The sequence below is a fragment of the Triticum aestivum genome, chromosome 3B (assembly GCF_018294505.1).
Source record: "Triticum aestivum cultivar Chinese Spring chromosome 3B, IWGSC CS RefSeq v2.1, whole genome shotgun sequence".
Taxonomy (NCBI): Eukaryota; Viridiplantae; Streptophyta; class Magnoliopsida; order Poales; family Poaceae; genus Triticum; species Triticum aestivum.
Genome location: NC_057801.1, coordinates 185,826,394 through 185,840,422, shown reverse-complemented (window position 1 = coordinate 185,840,422; position 14,029 = coordinate 185,826,394). Strand labels below are relative to the sequence as shown.

Sequence of the window (14,029 nt, the reverse complement as noted above, 5' to 3'; positions counted from 1 at the left end):
TGCCTTTATGCCATTTTTATTGAGAGGCGGAGATGGCGATGTTTTTTTTTTTCCTAACAAACAACTGATTTAGTTGTCTTCTTTATTGTTGGGAGAGGATAAGATCAAGACGTAAGACGTAGTCGGATAAGACCGATCACGACATCGTCATCAGTCGACTTGGAATTGTTTCTCGAGACATTGATGAGCGGACAGTGCACGTCGACAAAGACCAGTGGCCTCACCTACGTGGTTGGCTCAACCTACCTCTTTCCCTAGTTACCTTGTAAATTTAGTTTTCATGAATATACACGCCGTAATTGTTCACAAAATATCTTCCCTGTGATATTTTTGTCAGAATTCCAGTTCCATGGTCTATACTCTGATTCTCAAGCTTCACAGAATTGTCGGCAGAACATCATTCATACTCAAGGGAAAATGAAATGGCCATCAAAGTTTTCATTATCATGGCCCCTACTCTACTCCAGTTTCTTCTGCTAATTAAAGCCTAAACATGAGTAACAGGTTACAGGTACGATTCACCTTGACATGAATCTACAATCTACGTAGTCCACTAAGGGTGTGTTTGGTTGCGGAACGAAGTGGAATGGAATGTCATGGTTCCATTTCACTAGAATGGGTCGGTTCCGTCTCTATGTTTGCTTGAGCACAATAGATGGAATGAAATGGTTACATTTCGGTGTTTGGTTGGAGAGATTGAATTGAGTGAATTTGGTTCCGCTCACAATAATTTATAACTCCACTCGCAAGCATAAATAGTTTTGAACAACATTTGAATTTCGCAATGATTTATCACTGAAATATATAACCTGATATTTGATTGTTTATATACAAAAAATGGTAGTCACAACAACTTTTCAGAAAATAAATAACAAATGTTGATGAAGCACAAAATCTAGATCACAAAGTATTAATGACAACAAAAATTGTTACTACCGGTCTCAACACAGAGCACACAAAGCTAGCATTAATCAAGTTGAGTACTACTAATTATTGGATGGAGAATGCCAAGTTAGAAAGAGCCAATCGAAGAAGCTTGCTCTTGCCGCCGCTGATGATTCTCTTGCTGCTTGCCGAACTGGCTGCTCCCTGGTTGGTGCTGCTACCGCCAAGGTGTGTGGATGCCACCGGCCGGCTAGCTGCCGGGAAGGAGACGAGCCGAGCCGACCGCCGCTTATCTGCTCTGCTTCCCAACAAATCGGCTGCATCTAACCTGCCATCGTTGCTGCTGGGTGAGAGGAACGGGAGGAGGGAGCAATCTGCTGCTGCTTGACGAGAGAGAGACGGGGGAGGAGCCGTCGTTCCAGAGGGCGAGCCGAGGGAGAGGCCGGATCTGAGAGGGAGCCGCCCCGTCCTTTCCCAGATCCTTGGTCGAGGGGCAGGAGACGCGGTGAAGTTGCATCTCCGACGAGGGGAAGGAGACGCCGGCAAGGCTGCATATCCAATCGCGGCGAGGGGGTGCCGTAGAGGAGGGGGAGGTGTATGGCCGCCGCCATGCCCATCGAGGGAGAGGGAGAGGGAGAGGGAGCGGGGCGCCGCGCAGGACGCCTTCCTCGTTGGTGAGTGGGGGACGACGCGAGAGAGACGCGTTCCGCGTGGTCCGGCCAATTTGGAGGAACCACCCGGTTCGGCATACAGGGGGAATATTCCTCTCTAGGGAAGCAGTGCGTTCTGTTCCCTTTTTCAACTAAACACAGGAATCGCTCCCAGGTGCAGGTCCAACCCGTTACATTCCACTTCATTTCCTGAACCAAACACACCCTAAAGACCAACCAAATAAAGATCAGAACACATGCAGCGAACACCGCCCCTTCAACACAGTGAGCACTCGAACAGCAGAATCCGCCAACTGTCTGTCATAAGCCGAAAAGATCGTTGGTGCCAAAGATGGATCCACCAAACTGTCTGGTGTTCAAGTCTCCACCATCCAGGGCCGACGGGAACCTGTCGAGCCACTGGGTCAGGCTCGGACCGTCCGAATCCTCCACCCATGGTGAGGTCATGTCGATATCGTCCAGCGCGATCGGATCCCCCTCTCCTTTCTTCTTCGCCGTCGTTTTGGAGTCGGAGTGGAGCGTGAGATTGTAGTGCACATAGGCTTGGTCGGCCAGTGCCTCCTTGTTCAACTTGTTGCGCTTCTCGGAGTGGCTCTGCAGGATGATGGTCCAGTCCCTTTGGAAGGTCAGGGTGCTGCAGACCTGACTCACTATTCTGACGGCACAGTGTTGCAATGCTGGCGCTGAATCGCCATATTGTTCCCACCACATCCCTGAAGAAGCAAAAAAGGTCATTGGAATAAATCCAAATTAAGGGAAATGGAGCAGAGCGTCGTGATTGTGCATGAAAGACACATAAGATGACTTTGCAGCAACTTCAACTAATATCGCTAAACTGAAACTACGATTATGGGGTGCGACAACTAAGTGTCAATATATCTAGTGCTTAGAGGGGCTCAAAACACAGAAGCACTCAGGAGGTATTTAAAGTACAATATTTCAGTGCAAAAGGGAGAAACCTGGGGAGGTGTTGTTGCGGGCCTCTTTAGCAATGTTAGAGGCGAACATTCCTTGCGCCTTGCGAAAAGCATGCAGTTCCGAAGTGATACCCTGCCTTTGGTCTGGGGCTGTGAGCACTTTATCCAGGACATGGTAGAACTCCTCCTTGATAGTAGTGAAAAATTTGACTTCTGGATTATACTGGATGCTTGGGTTCAGAAAAGCAGCTGCTGAATGAAGAGGCGAATGCAGCTCCACCAGCCATTTCTGCTCCACAATATCCAGAAATGACTTGCATTTGCCTTCATCCATTATGTAGTATGTTCTAATAGAATCCATCACCTTTGTCATAGACTCGTATATATAACCAATGGCGGCCTTGCCTCCTGAGACATCCCTCATGACCCTCAGTAGAGGTTCTGAAACAGCCGCTATCTCTTCGACTGCTCGCCAAAACTCATCGTCACTGAGGATCTCAATGCAGGAAATACTTAGAGATCTATTTGCATATGGAGAAGATACATACTCAGAGCTGTGAAACATTTGCTTCAGCTTTGATCTGTGCTTCAACAGTGACTGCAGAGTCAGGAAATCTGAAACAGATTTTGTAATCCCTGAGCAAACAAGCTCCTGCCCTGCCATACACCTCCTCATAAGATCAAGAACCCAGTTGTTGTTGTAGACAAATCGTGTGATTGTTTGTGCTTGACATATGCATTGGTTAACCCAATCAATCTTGGAAAAGTCATCCAACATTGAGTTTACACAAAACGAAGTGCAGGGAGACCAGAAAATGGTGTTGTAGTTCTGCATGATGAGTTTATCAATATTACCGTAGTTTATGTTCCTATCACTAATAATCTGAACAACATTATCTGGACCAATCTCCTGAATCACTTCATCAAAGAGCTCATACATCCCTCTGTGATTTTTTATGTGTGGAGAAGCATCTACTGTTTTGAGGAAGAATGTCCCTAGTGGAGAAGAGACAGAGAAGTTGATTAGGGCTTTCAATTTGTTGTCAGTCCACGAATCGGCTAATATAGTACAGCCTGTAGTTACCCAATCCTTTTTGATCTCTTGCGTTCTCTGCAAAACCTCTGACTTGAGCTTTTGAAGCCATTTTGTTCTCAAAACATCGGCTGATGGCCCTTGGAATTCCTGCCCAAGAAGTGTGTCCATCATATGCCTGTATGAAATGGAGTCTGCAATACTATAGTCCAACTTATTCTCAAAAAAGAATTCAGCAATGCACCGTTCCACTTCCAATCCTGAAGCCGGACGGGGCTTGGTGGCAGCACCAGATAGTCTAAGTACCGGAGCAGGCACTTCCAGGCCAAGGAGCTGACTCGGCTCGAATGCAGGAATAATAGCAGGCGAAGTAGGCAACCCTGGGGAGGAAGGCTGAGATGGAAGTTCCCGTGTTCTTTTCGGAAGCACCGACAGTTCAGCAACACGTTTTCTCTTGAGAAGCTCGAGCTCCCTGTGTGATTCCTTGGCTTCTATGAGAGCGATCACCTTTTCCCTGACATCATCCGTCACCCTGACGCAAGGGTTGACGCCTTTGCTCGGAATTTGAGACAGATGAAACTTGAACCTGCTTATTCCGCCATTGATAACCTTCTGGCAGAATCTGCACCGAACCCTGTTCCCGTCCAGCTTGTCGCCGTACTCCCAGCAGGCATCCTTCTCCCGCACTGAAGCAGTATATAGCAAATGATCACAAAACAGAAATGTAGCACACCAACGTTTGTCATCATAGGAAAGATTCAAGTTATACGTGGTGGAACTGAGAGAAGGAACAATACTTTATGGCGAAGCAGGAGACTGGAGGCGACTTCAAGTTGATATCTGCAGGGGAATTAAAGGTATGAATTACTAAGGCCTGCTGCTTATGATGTAACTGAGTAATCTGGGTAACTAGCAGCTGGATGTATTGCAAGTAGAAGCTCAAAAAGCGAAAGAGGACCGAGTCAATTGAACTGTTGGAACCATGACATCTCAGTGTGCATGTAACTATGTGCATACAATGCAACACAACCAATTCAGTGTTACATCTTCATTCATTAACATCTCCACATAGCCAATGCGGAAAAATGTTTTGTATACCCATCAGCGAAGTCACTAGTGCCTGAAAGTTTGAGAATACATGCCACAATCATGACTTTCATGTTATACCATATACATATAGTGATTGCACAAGACGTACAGGGAAATAATTCCAGTTACAATTTTTCTTCATAATGGCCTGATGTCACAAATTACGCAGGAGCTAAATATGGGAAGGGATAACAGAATATCCTAACACTCCCCCGGAGACACAACGGGAGATTTTCGGATGTTGAGGCTGGACCGAAAGTCCGAGAACAAGGGGGACAGCCATCCATTGGTGAATATGTAACTGTCAGGAGGAAGGCACGTGGAGCGCACGATTGTGTCCAAGGGCAACACAATCGAAGCGGTTCTTGACCGAGCGCTGAAGCCAAGAACCTAGCCGTTGTCAACACCGTTGCCGAAGCCAACTGGCTTCATCAACTCATGTCAGAACTGCATCACCCCCTACCCCGGGGCCGTTGTCATCTTTTGCAACAACGTCAGCACGGTCCAAACCCGGTTCAGCATCAGCAACCGTTCCTGAACTGGGTTCGTAGACATGTAGACCGTACTGACGTTGTCGCTAAAGATCACAGTGGCCCGAGGTAGGGGAATAACAGTGTTGTACTACCTCCGTCCGGGTTTACAAGTCCCTTTTGCATTTGCGCCAAAATTTGACCATAGATTTAACTAGCAAAATTTAAATTGAATATTACAAAATTTATATCACTAAATTTGTATTCAGAATAAGTTTACAATCAAAATTTGACACAAAATACTAGGGGAGCTAATAAACCCGAAGGTAGTACAACATTTGGGCATTTGACAAGCTGCTACTACTTCTTGAATCCAGCCCAATCCAAGAAATGAGGCTCCGGTAACGCTCTCAGGTCTGATGGTCGTATGTATCGCTGCTCTGGCAATTCATCAGCCAGAGTATCAGCGGCGGAAATGGAAACAAAGTCGATTCCTTTGATTTCTTTACCATTTGTTCCCTCAGACCAACCCAAACTTCCAGACCAGTTCGAGTTTCCAATACTTCAAAAGGGTTATGCTAGTAATTTCTTTTCACTGCGGATCGGCGAAATAATCGCTCCGACTCGCGAGGAATAATCTACTTGAAGGAATAAAGCGAGATCCGAGTTCTTCAAGCTTGCTTGTGTAGATCGCGGAAGGGGACGGGGGGGCTGCTAACCTGAGCTGCGTGGAGCGATTTAGCTTGGGGTATTTCTCCTCTCTTCTCCCCGATTTATCGTCTCCTGGTCGGGAGGAGGCTCGGCCGCCGCGGCGTCGCGAGCGGAGCCGTGCTGCAGTGGGGGAGAAGAGCGTGAGAGATGTATACGCTTGGGGAAGGGGGGATGCCGTGGGCTGCGAGTACGCAACGCGAGATACCACGATATGGGTCTATAATAAGAGAGGAAAAAAGATACCACGAGATGGACTGGCCCGTCTCGTCCCCGTGTGCTATGGAGCTCGAACTGAGTAATCGAAACGTACAAGTGCTTTATTGCACATCTAAATCGAGCATAAAAAAGATACTCACACGAATTTTCATATAAGATCAATGACAGAGAACTTAGATGTGCAATACGTATGGCACTGCTTTAGCAAAATTGAATCTAAAACGCCCGCAAACCGTCTAAATCGATATGTTTGAATGTTTTTTCCAATCCATCGTGGTGCCGTAAATGTCCGACTATGCGTTTTGGGTGTATAAATTTCCGTAAATTGGATACAGAGCTAGGGGATGTTCGCGGGAGTCCGGATCTCCATCACGTAGGACTTCGATGACCTTGGCCCACCCAAAACCCTATCCGGAGCCTGTGCATTGGCCATACCCGCACTCTTTCGCGCCAAAGCCCGCACATTCTCACCCTTCCCATTTGACCGTCACCATCATCTACCCACGTTGCAGCCCCTTTCACCGCCCGCCGCCACATGGATCCATTTGTATTGTTACCAGGGACGGAGAGGGAGGATCCAATGGTGGCGGCCGCCCGAAAGATCAACTCGGCGACTCGCAATGTGCGCCATGGGCAAGGAGAAAGCGGCTTTGGAGCCAGCCACTCATACATCTTCGACTTATCTATAATTTTTATTGTTTCATATCATTGTATTATCAATCTTGTATGCTTCATATGCAATGTTATATCATTTTTGGGAACTAACCTATTAACCTAGTGCCTAGTGTGAGTTGTTGTGTTCTGCATGTTCTTGGTTTTACAGAAAATACCTACCAAACAGAGTCCAAACATAAAAAAAATTGACGCTTTTTTCTGGACCAGGAGGGACCCTAGAAGCTTTGGGGGAGGACTAGAAGCCAGCCGAGGAGACGACAAGACAACATGGCGCGCCTAGGGGGTAAGCGCGCCTTGATGTCTTGTGGGCCCCTTGTGGCTCCGTCTGACCTAATTCCAGCGCTATAAATTCTCAAATATTGCAAAAATAAAAACAGATCAAGACCCGAAACAATTATTCAGCCGCCGCAAGCCTTTACTCTTCCGTGATCCCATCTGGAGGCCTCCGCCGGTACTCTGTCGAAGGAGGAATCGATCACGGAGGGCTTCTACATCAACCTTGTTGCACCTCCGATGATGTGTGAGTAGTTCCCTACAGGACCTATGTGGCTCCTCTCTCTCTCTCTCTCTCTCTCTCTCTCTCTCTCTCTCTGATCTTTAATACAATGTTCTATTCGAAGATCGAGTCGATGTAATCTTTTTGCAGTGTGTTTGTTGGGATCCGATGGACTGTGGGTTTATGATTAGATTGTTCATTAAAAGTAACTAAGTTATTTCTGAACTTTACTATGTGTGATTGTTATAGCTTTGTATTTCTCTCCAATCTATCCGTTTGGTTTAGCCAACTAGATTGATTTATCTTTAGTGGGAGATGTGTTTTGTGGTAGTTTAAATCTTGCGGTGTCCTCACTTTGTGACAGGAGGGGTAGCGAGGCATGTATTGTATTGTTGCTACTAAGGATAAAGCGACGAGGTTTGATAATATTGATTGGTTTTATTTTGTCTACATTATGTCATCATGCTTCATGCATTACTCTGTTTGTCATGAACTTAATACCTAGAGAGGCAAGCATAAAAGTGCTCTTGAAGTGGAGTAATAGTAGTATTGTATCGGTATACGTGCCACGGATGTAATGCCTATGTACTTATCGTGCCATGAATAACATCATAACTATGCACTATTCTATCAATTTCCCAACAGTAATTTGTGTACCCATGCTACTTGTGAGCAGCGTTGGGATTTCCCCTGAAGAGGAAGGGTGAAGCAATATATTAGAGGATAGTATTTCCCTCAGTAGAGAACCAAGGTTATTGAACCAATAGAAGATACATGCAAACAACCGTCGATAGTACCTACATACATAAGAGCAAATACTTGCACCCAACACGGGCAAGAGGGTTGTCAATCCCCTTGTACTCGTTAATTGCAAGGATCGAATCTGATAGTAGGTGACAGATAAATTGTAAAGTAAAATAAAAGTAAATAAATTGCAGCAAGGTATTTTTGGTTTTGTAATATGAATAAAATAGATCCGGGGGGCATAGTTTTCACTAGAGGCATATCTCTCATAAAAATTGCATATGGTGGGTAAACAAATTACTGTTGGGCAATTGATAGAAAATCACATAGTTATGACGTTATTCATGGCATGATCATGCACATAGGCATTACGTCCATGACAAGTAGACCGACTCCTGCCTACATCTACTACTATTACTCCACCAATCGACCTCTATCGAGCATGCATCTGTGATATTAAGTTCATGACAAACAGAGTAACTGTTGGGGAACGTAGCAGAAATTCAAAATTTTCCTACGAGTCACCAAGATCTATCTATGGAGAGACTAGCAACGAGAGAGAGGAGAGTGCATCTACATACCCTTGTAGATCACTAAGCGGAAGCGTTCAAGAGAACGGGGTTGAAGGAGTCGTACTCGTCGTGATCCAAATCACCGGAGATCCTAGTGCCAAACGGACGGCACCTCCGCGTTCAACACAGGTACAGCCCGGTGACGTCTCCCACACCTTGATCCAGCAAGGAGAGAGGGAGAGGTTGGGGAAGACTCCGTCCAGCAGCAGCAGAATGGCGTGGTGGTGGTGGAGGAGCGTGGCAATCCTGCAGGGCTTCGCCAAGCACCGCGGGAGAGGAGGAGGACTTGGGAGAGGGGAAGGGTTGCGCCAGAACTTCATGTGTTGGGCTGCCCCTTTGCCTCCACTATATATAGGGGGAGAGGGAGGGCTGCGCCCCCACCTAGGGTTCCCTCCCTAGGGGTGGCGGCAGCCCCAATCCCCATCTGGGGTGGCGGCCAAGTGGGGGGGGGGAGAGGGAGGCGCACCAGGCATGGGCCTTTAGGGCCCATCTGCCCTAGGGTTTGCCCCCCTCTTCTCTCTAGGCGCATGGGCCTTGGTGGGGAGGCGGCCCAGCCCACCTAGGGGCTGGTCCCTTCTCACACTTGGCCCATGTATGCCTCTGGGGCCCATGGCCCCTCCCGGTGGACCCCCGGACCCCTCCGGTGGTCCCGGTACACTACCGGTGATGCCCGGAACACTTCCGGTGGCCAAAACCATACTTCCTGTATATCAATCTTTACCTTCGGATCATTCCGGAACTCCTCGTGACGTCCGGGATCTCATCCGGGACTCCTAACAACATTCGGTAACCACGTATATCTATTCCCTATAACCCTAACGTCATCGAACCTTAAGTGTGTAGACCCTACGGGTTCGGGAACCATGTAGACATGACCGAGACGTTCTCCGGTCAATAACCAACAACGGGATCTGGATACCCATGTTGGCTCCCACATGTTCCACAATGATCTCATCGGATGAACCACGATGTCAAGGACTCAATCGATCTCGTATACAATTCCCTTTGTCTAGCGGTATTGTACTTGCCCGAGATTCAATCGTCGGTATGCCGATACCTTGTTCAATCTCGTTACCGGCAAGTCTCTTTACTCGTTCTGTAACACATCATCCCGTGATCAACCCCTTGGTCACATTGTGCACATTATGATGATGTCCTACCGAGTGGGCCCAGAAATACCTCTCCGTTACATGGAGTGACAAATCCCAGTCTCGCTTCGTGCCAACCCAACAGACACTTTAGGAGATACCCGCAGTGCACCTTTATAGCCACCCAGTTACGTTGTGACATTTGGTACACCCAAAGCATTCCTACGGTATCCGGGAGTTGCACAATCTCATGGTCTAAGGAAATGATACTTGACATTAGAAAAGCTTTAGCATACGAACTACATGATCTTTGTGCTAGGCTTAGGATTGGGTCTTGTCCATCACATCATTCTCCTAATGATGTGATCCCGTTATCAACGACATCCAATGTCCATGGTCAGGAAACCGTAACCATCTATTGATCAACGAGCTAGTCAATTAGAGGCTTACTAGAGACATGGTGTTGTCTATGTACCCACACATGTATCTGAGTTTCCTATCAATACAATTATAGCATGGATAATAAACGATTATCATGAACAAGGAAATATAATAATAATAACCAATTTATTATTGCCTCTAGGGCATATTTCCAACAGTCTCCCACTTGCACTAGAGTCAATAATCTAGTTCACATCGCCATGTGATTAACACTAATAGGTCACATCGCCATGTGACCAACATCCAAAGAGTTTACTAGTGTCACTAAACTAGTTCACATCACCATGTGATTAAGACTCAATGAGTTCTGAGGTTTGATCATGTTTTGCTTGTGAGAGAGGTTTTAGTCAACGGGTCTGCAACATTCAGATCCGTATGTATTTCGCAATTCTCTATGTCATATTGTAAATGCTGCTTCCACGCTCCACTTGGAGCTATTCCACATGGTTGCTCTACTATACGTATCTGCTTTGCTTCTCATAGTCATTCGGATAGGTGTTAAAGCTTGTATCGACGTAACCCTTTACGCCGAACTCTTTATCACCTCCATAATCGAGAAACATGTCCTTATTTACTCCAAGGACAATTTTTTTGGACCGCTGTCCAATGATCCGTTCCTGGATCATTCTTGTACCCCTTGACTGACTCATGGCAAGGCACACTTCAGGTGCGGTACACAGCATAGCATACTATAGAGCCTACGTCTGAAGCATAGGGGACGACCTTCGTCCTCTCTCTCTCTTCTGCCGTGGTCGAGCTTTAACTCTTAACTTCATACCTTACAACTCAGGCAAGAACTCCTTCTTTGACTGATCCATCTTGAACACCTTCAAGATCATGTCAAGGTATGTGCTCATTTGAAAGTACCATTTAGCGTTTTTTGATCTATCCTCATAGATCTTGATGCTCAATGTTTAAGCAGCTTAATCCAGGTTTTCTATTGAAAAACACTTTTCAAATAACCCTATATGCTTTCCAGAAATTCTACATCATTTCTGATCAACAATATGTCAACAACATATACTCATCAGAAATTCTATAGTGCTCCCACTCACTTCTTTGGAAATACAAGTTTCTCATAAACTTTGTATAAACCCAAAATCTTTGATCATCTCATCAAAGCGTACATTCCAACTCCGAGATGCTTACTCCAGTCCTTAGAAGGATTGCTGGAGCTTTGCATACTTGTTAGCATCTTTCAGGATTGACAAAACCTTCTGGTTGTATCACATACAACCTTTCCTCAAGAATATCATCGAGGAAACAATGTTTTTACATCCTATCTGCAAGATTTCATAAATCATGCAGTAATTGCTAATATAATTCCAACAGACTCTTAGCATCGCTACGAGTGAGAAAGTCTCATCATAGTCAACTCCCTGAACTTGTCAAAAAACATCTTAACGACAAGTCGAGCTTTCTTAATGGTAATACTTACCATCATTGTCTGTCTTCCTTTAAAATCCATCTGTACCCAAGGGCCTTATGACCATCAAGTATTTCTTCCAAAGTCATGGATCCTCTCTCGGATTTTATGGCCTCGAGCCATTCGTCGGAATCCGGGCCCACCATTGCTTCTCCCTAGCTCGTAGGTTCATTGTTGTCTAGCAACATGACCTCTAAGACAGGATTGCATACCACTCTGAAGTAGTACACGTCCTTGTCGACCTACGAGGTTCGGTAGTGACTTGATCCGAAGCATCATGATCACTATCATCAGCTTCCACTTCAATTTGTGTAGGTGCCACATGAACAACTTCCTGTGCCCTGCTACACACTGGTTGAAGTGATGGTTCAATAACCTCATCAAGTCTCCACCATCCTCCCACTCAATTCTTTCGAGAGAAACCTTTCCTCGAGAAAAGACCCGTTTCTAGAAACAATTACTTTTGCTTCCGGATCTGAATTAGGAGGTATACCCAACCATTTTGGGTATCCTATGAAGATACATTTATCCGTTTTGGGTTCGAGCTTATCATGATGAAACTTTTCACATAAGCGTCGCAGCCCCAAACTTTCAAGAAACGACAGCTTAGGTTTCTCTAAACCATAGTTCTCACGGTGTCATCTCAACGGAATTACATGGTGCCCTATTAAAGCGAGTGCGGTTGTCTCTAATGCCTAACCCATGAACGATAGTGGTAATTCGATAAGAGACATCATGGTACGCACCATATCCAATAGGGTGCAACTATGACGTTCGGACACACCATCATACTATGGTGTTCCAGGCGGTATTAATTGTGAAACAATTTCCACAATGTCTTAATTGCGTGCCAAAGCTCGTAACTCAGATACTCATCTCTATGATCATATCATAGAAATTTTGTCCTCTTGTCACAATGATCTTCAACTTCACTCTGAAATTACTTGAACCTTTCAATAATTCAGACTTGTGTTTCATCAAGTAAATATTCTCAGCATCTACTCAAATCATCTATGAAGTAAGAACATAATGATATCCACTGCGTGCCTCATCACTCATTGGACTGCACACATCAAAATGTGTTACTTCCAACAAGTTGCTATCTTGTTCCATCTTACTGAAAACGAGGCTTTTCAGTCATCTTGCCCATGTGGTATGATTTGCATATCTCAAGTGATTCAAAATCAAGCGAGTCCAAACGATCCATCTCCATGGAGTTTCTTCATGCGTATACACCAATAGACATGGTTCACATGTCTCAAACTTTTCAAGAACGAGTGAGTCCAAAGATCCATCAACACGGAGCTTCTTCATGAGTTTTTACCAATATGACTTACATGGCAGTGCCACAAGTAAGTGGTATTACTATCTTATATCTTTTGGCATGAAAATGTGTATCACTACGATCGAGATTCAATAAACCATTCTTTTTAGGTGCAAGACCATTGAAGGTATTATTCAAATAAATAGAGTAACCATTATTCTCCTTAAATGAATAACCTTATTGCAATAGACATAATCCAATCATGTCTATGCTCAACGCAAACACCAAATGAAAATTATTCAGGTTTAATACTAATCTTGATGGTAGAGGGAGCGTGCGATGTTTGATCACATCAACCTTGGAAACACTTCCAACACACATCGTTATCTCACCTTTAGCTAGTCTCCGTTTTATTCCATAGCCTTTTACTTCGAGTTACTAACACTTAGCAATCGAACCGGTATCTCAATACTCTGGTGCTACTAGGAGTACTAGTAAAGTACACATTTGATTCAATGTATATCCAATATACATCTGTCGACCTTGCCTGCCTTCTTATCTACTAAGTATCTAGGGTGGTTCTGCTTCAGTGTTCGTTCCTCTCATTACAGAAGCACTTAGTCTCGGGTTTGGGTTCAACCTTGGGTTTCTTCACTGGAGCAGCAACTAATTTGCCGTTTCATGAAGTACCCCTTCTTGCCCTCGCCCTTCTTGAAACTAGTGGTTTCACTAACCATCAACAATTGATGCTCCTTCTTGATTTCTACATTCGTGGTGTCAAACATCCCGAATAGCTCAAGGATCATCATATCTATCCCTGTTATGTTATAGTTCATCACGAAGTTCTAGTAGCTTGGTGGCAATGTCTTTGGAGAAACATCACTATCTCATCTGGAAGATTAACTCCCACTCGATTCAAGTGATTGTTGTACCCAGACAATTTGAGTACAAGCTCAGCGATTGAGATCTTCTCCCTTAGTTTGTAGGCTAGAAAACTCATCGGAGGTCTCATACCTCTTGACGTGGGCACGAGCCTGAAATCCCAATTTCAGCTCTTGGAACATCTCATATGTTCTGCGAAATTTTAAAAATGTCTTTGGTGCCTCAATTCTAAACCATTTAACATTACCGAACTATCATGTAGTCATCAAAACGTGTATGTCAGATGTTCGTAACATCCACAGACCACGTTCGAGATCCAGCACACCGAGCGGTGCATTAAGGACATAAGCCTTCTACTGTCCGCATAATTGCTACTATCAACTTTCAACTAAATTTTCTCTAGGAACATATCTAAAACAGTAGAACTAAAGCGCGAGCTATGACATAAT

General features: G+C 45.0%; 1 protein-coding gene across 2 annotated transcripts; it reads right to left on the bottom strand.

The window, feature by feature from the left end:
- Nucleotides 1–1,654: 1,654 nt before the first annotated feature.
- On the bottom strand, nt 1,655–5,969 carry LOC123069281 (uncharacterized). Of its 2 annotated transcripts, XM_044492095.1 has the most exons (5): nt 5,785–5,969; nt 4,465–4,626; nt 4,304–4,346; nt 2,516–4,192; nt 1,655–2,269 (listed from the first exon to the last, which is right to left on the bottom strand). In XM_044492095.1, coding segments are annotated over exons 3-5 (2,091 nt in total). In that variant the 5' UTR covers nt 4,305–4,346; nt 4,465–4,626; nt 5,785–5,969; the 3' UTR covers nt 1,655–1,856. The 2 variants fall into 2 exon arrangements, with proteins under 2 accessions (XP_044348030.1, XP_044348029.1); XM_044492094.1 differs by lacking the exon at nt 4,465–4,626 and having other exon boundaries at nt 5,785–5,956.
- Nucleotides 5,970–14,029: the final 8,060 nt, after the last annotated feature.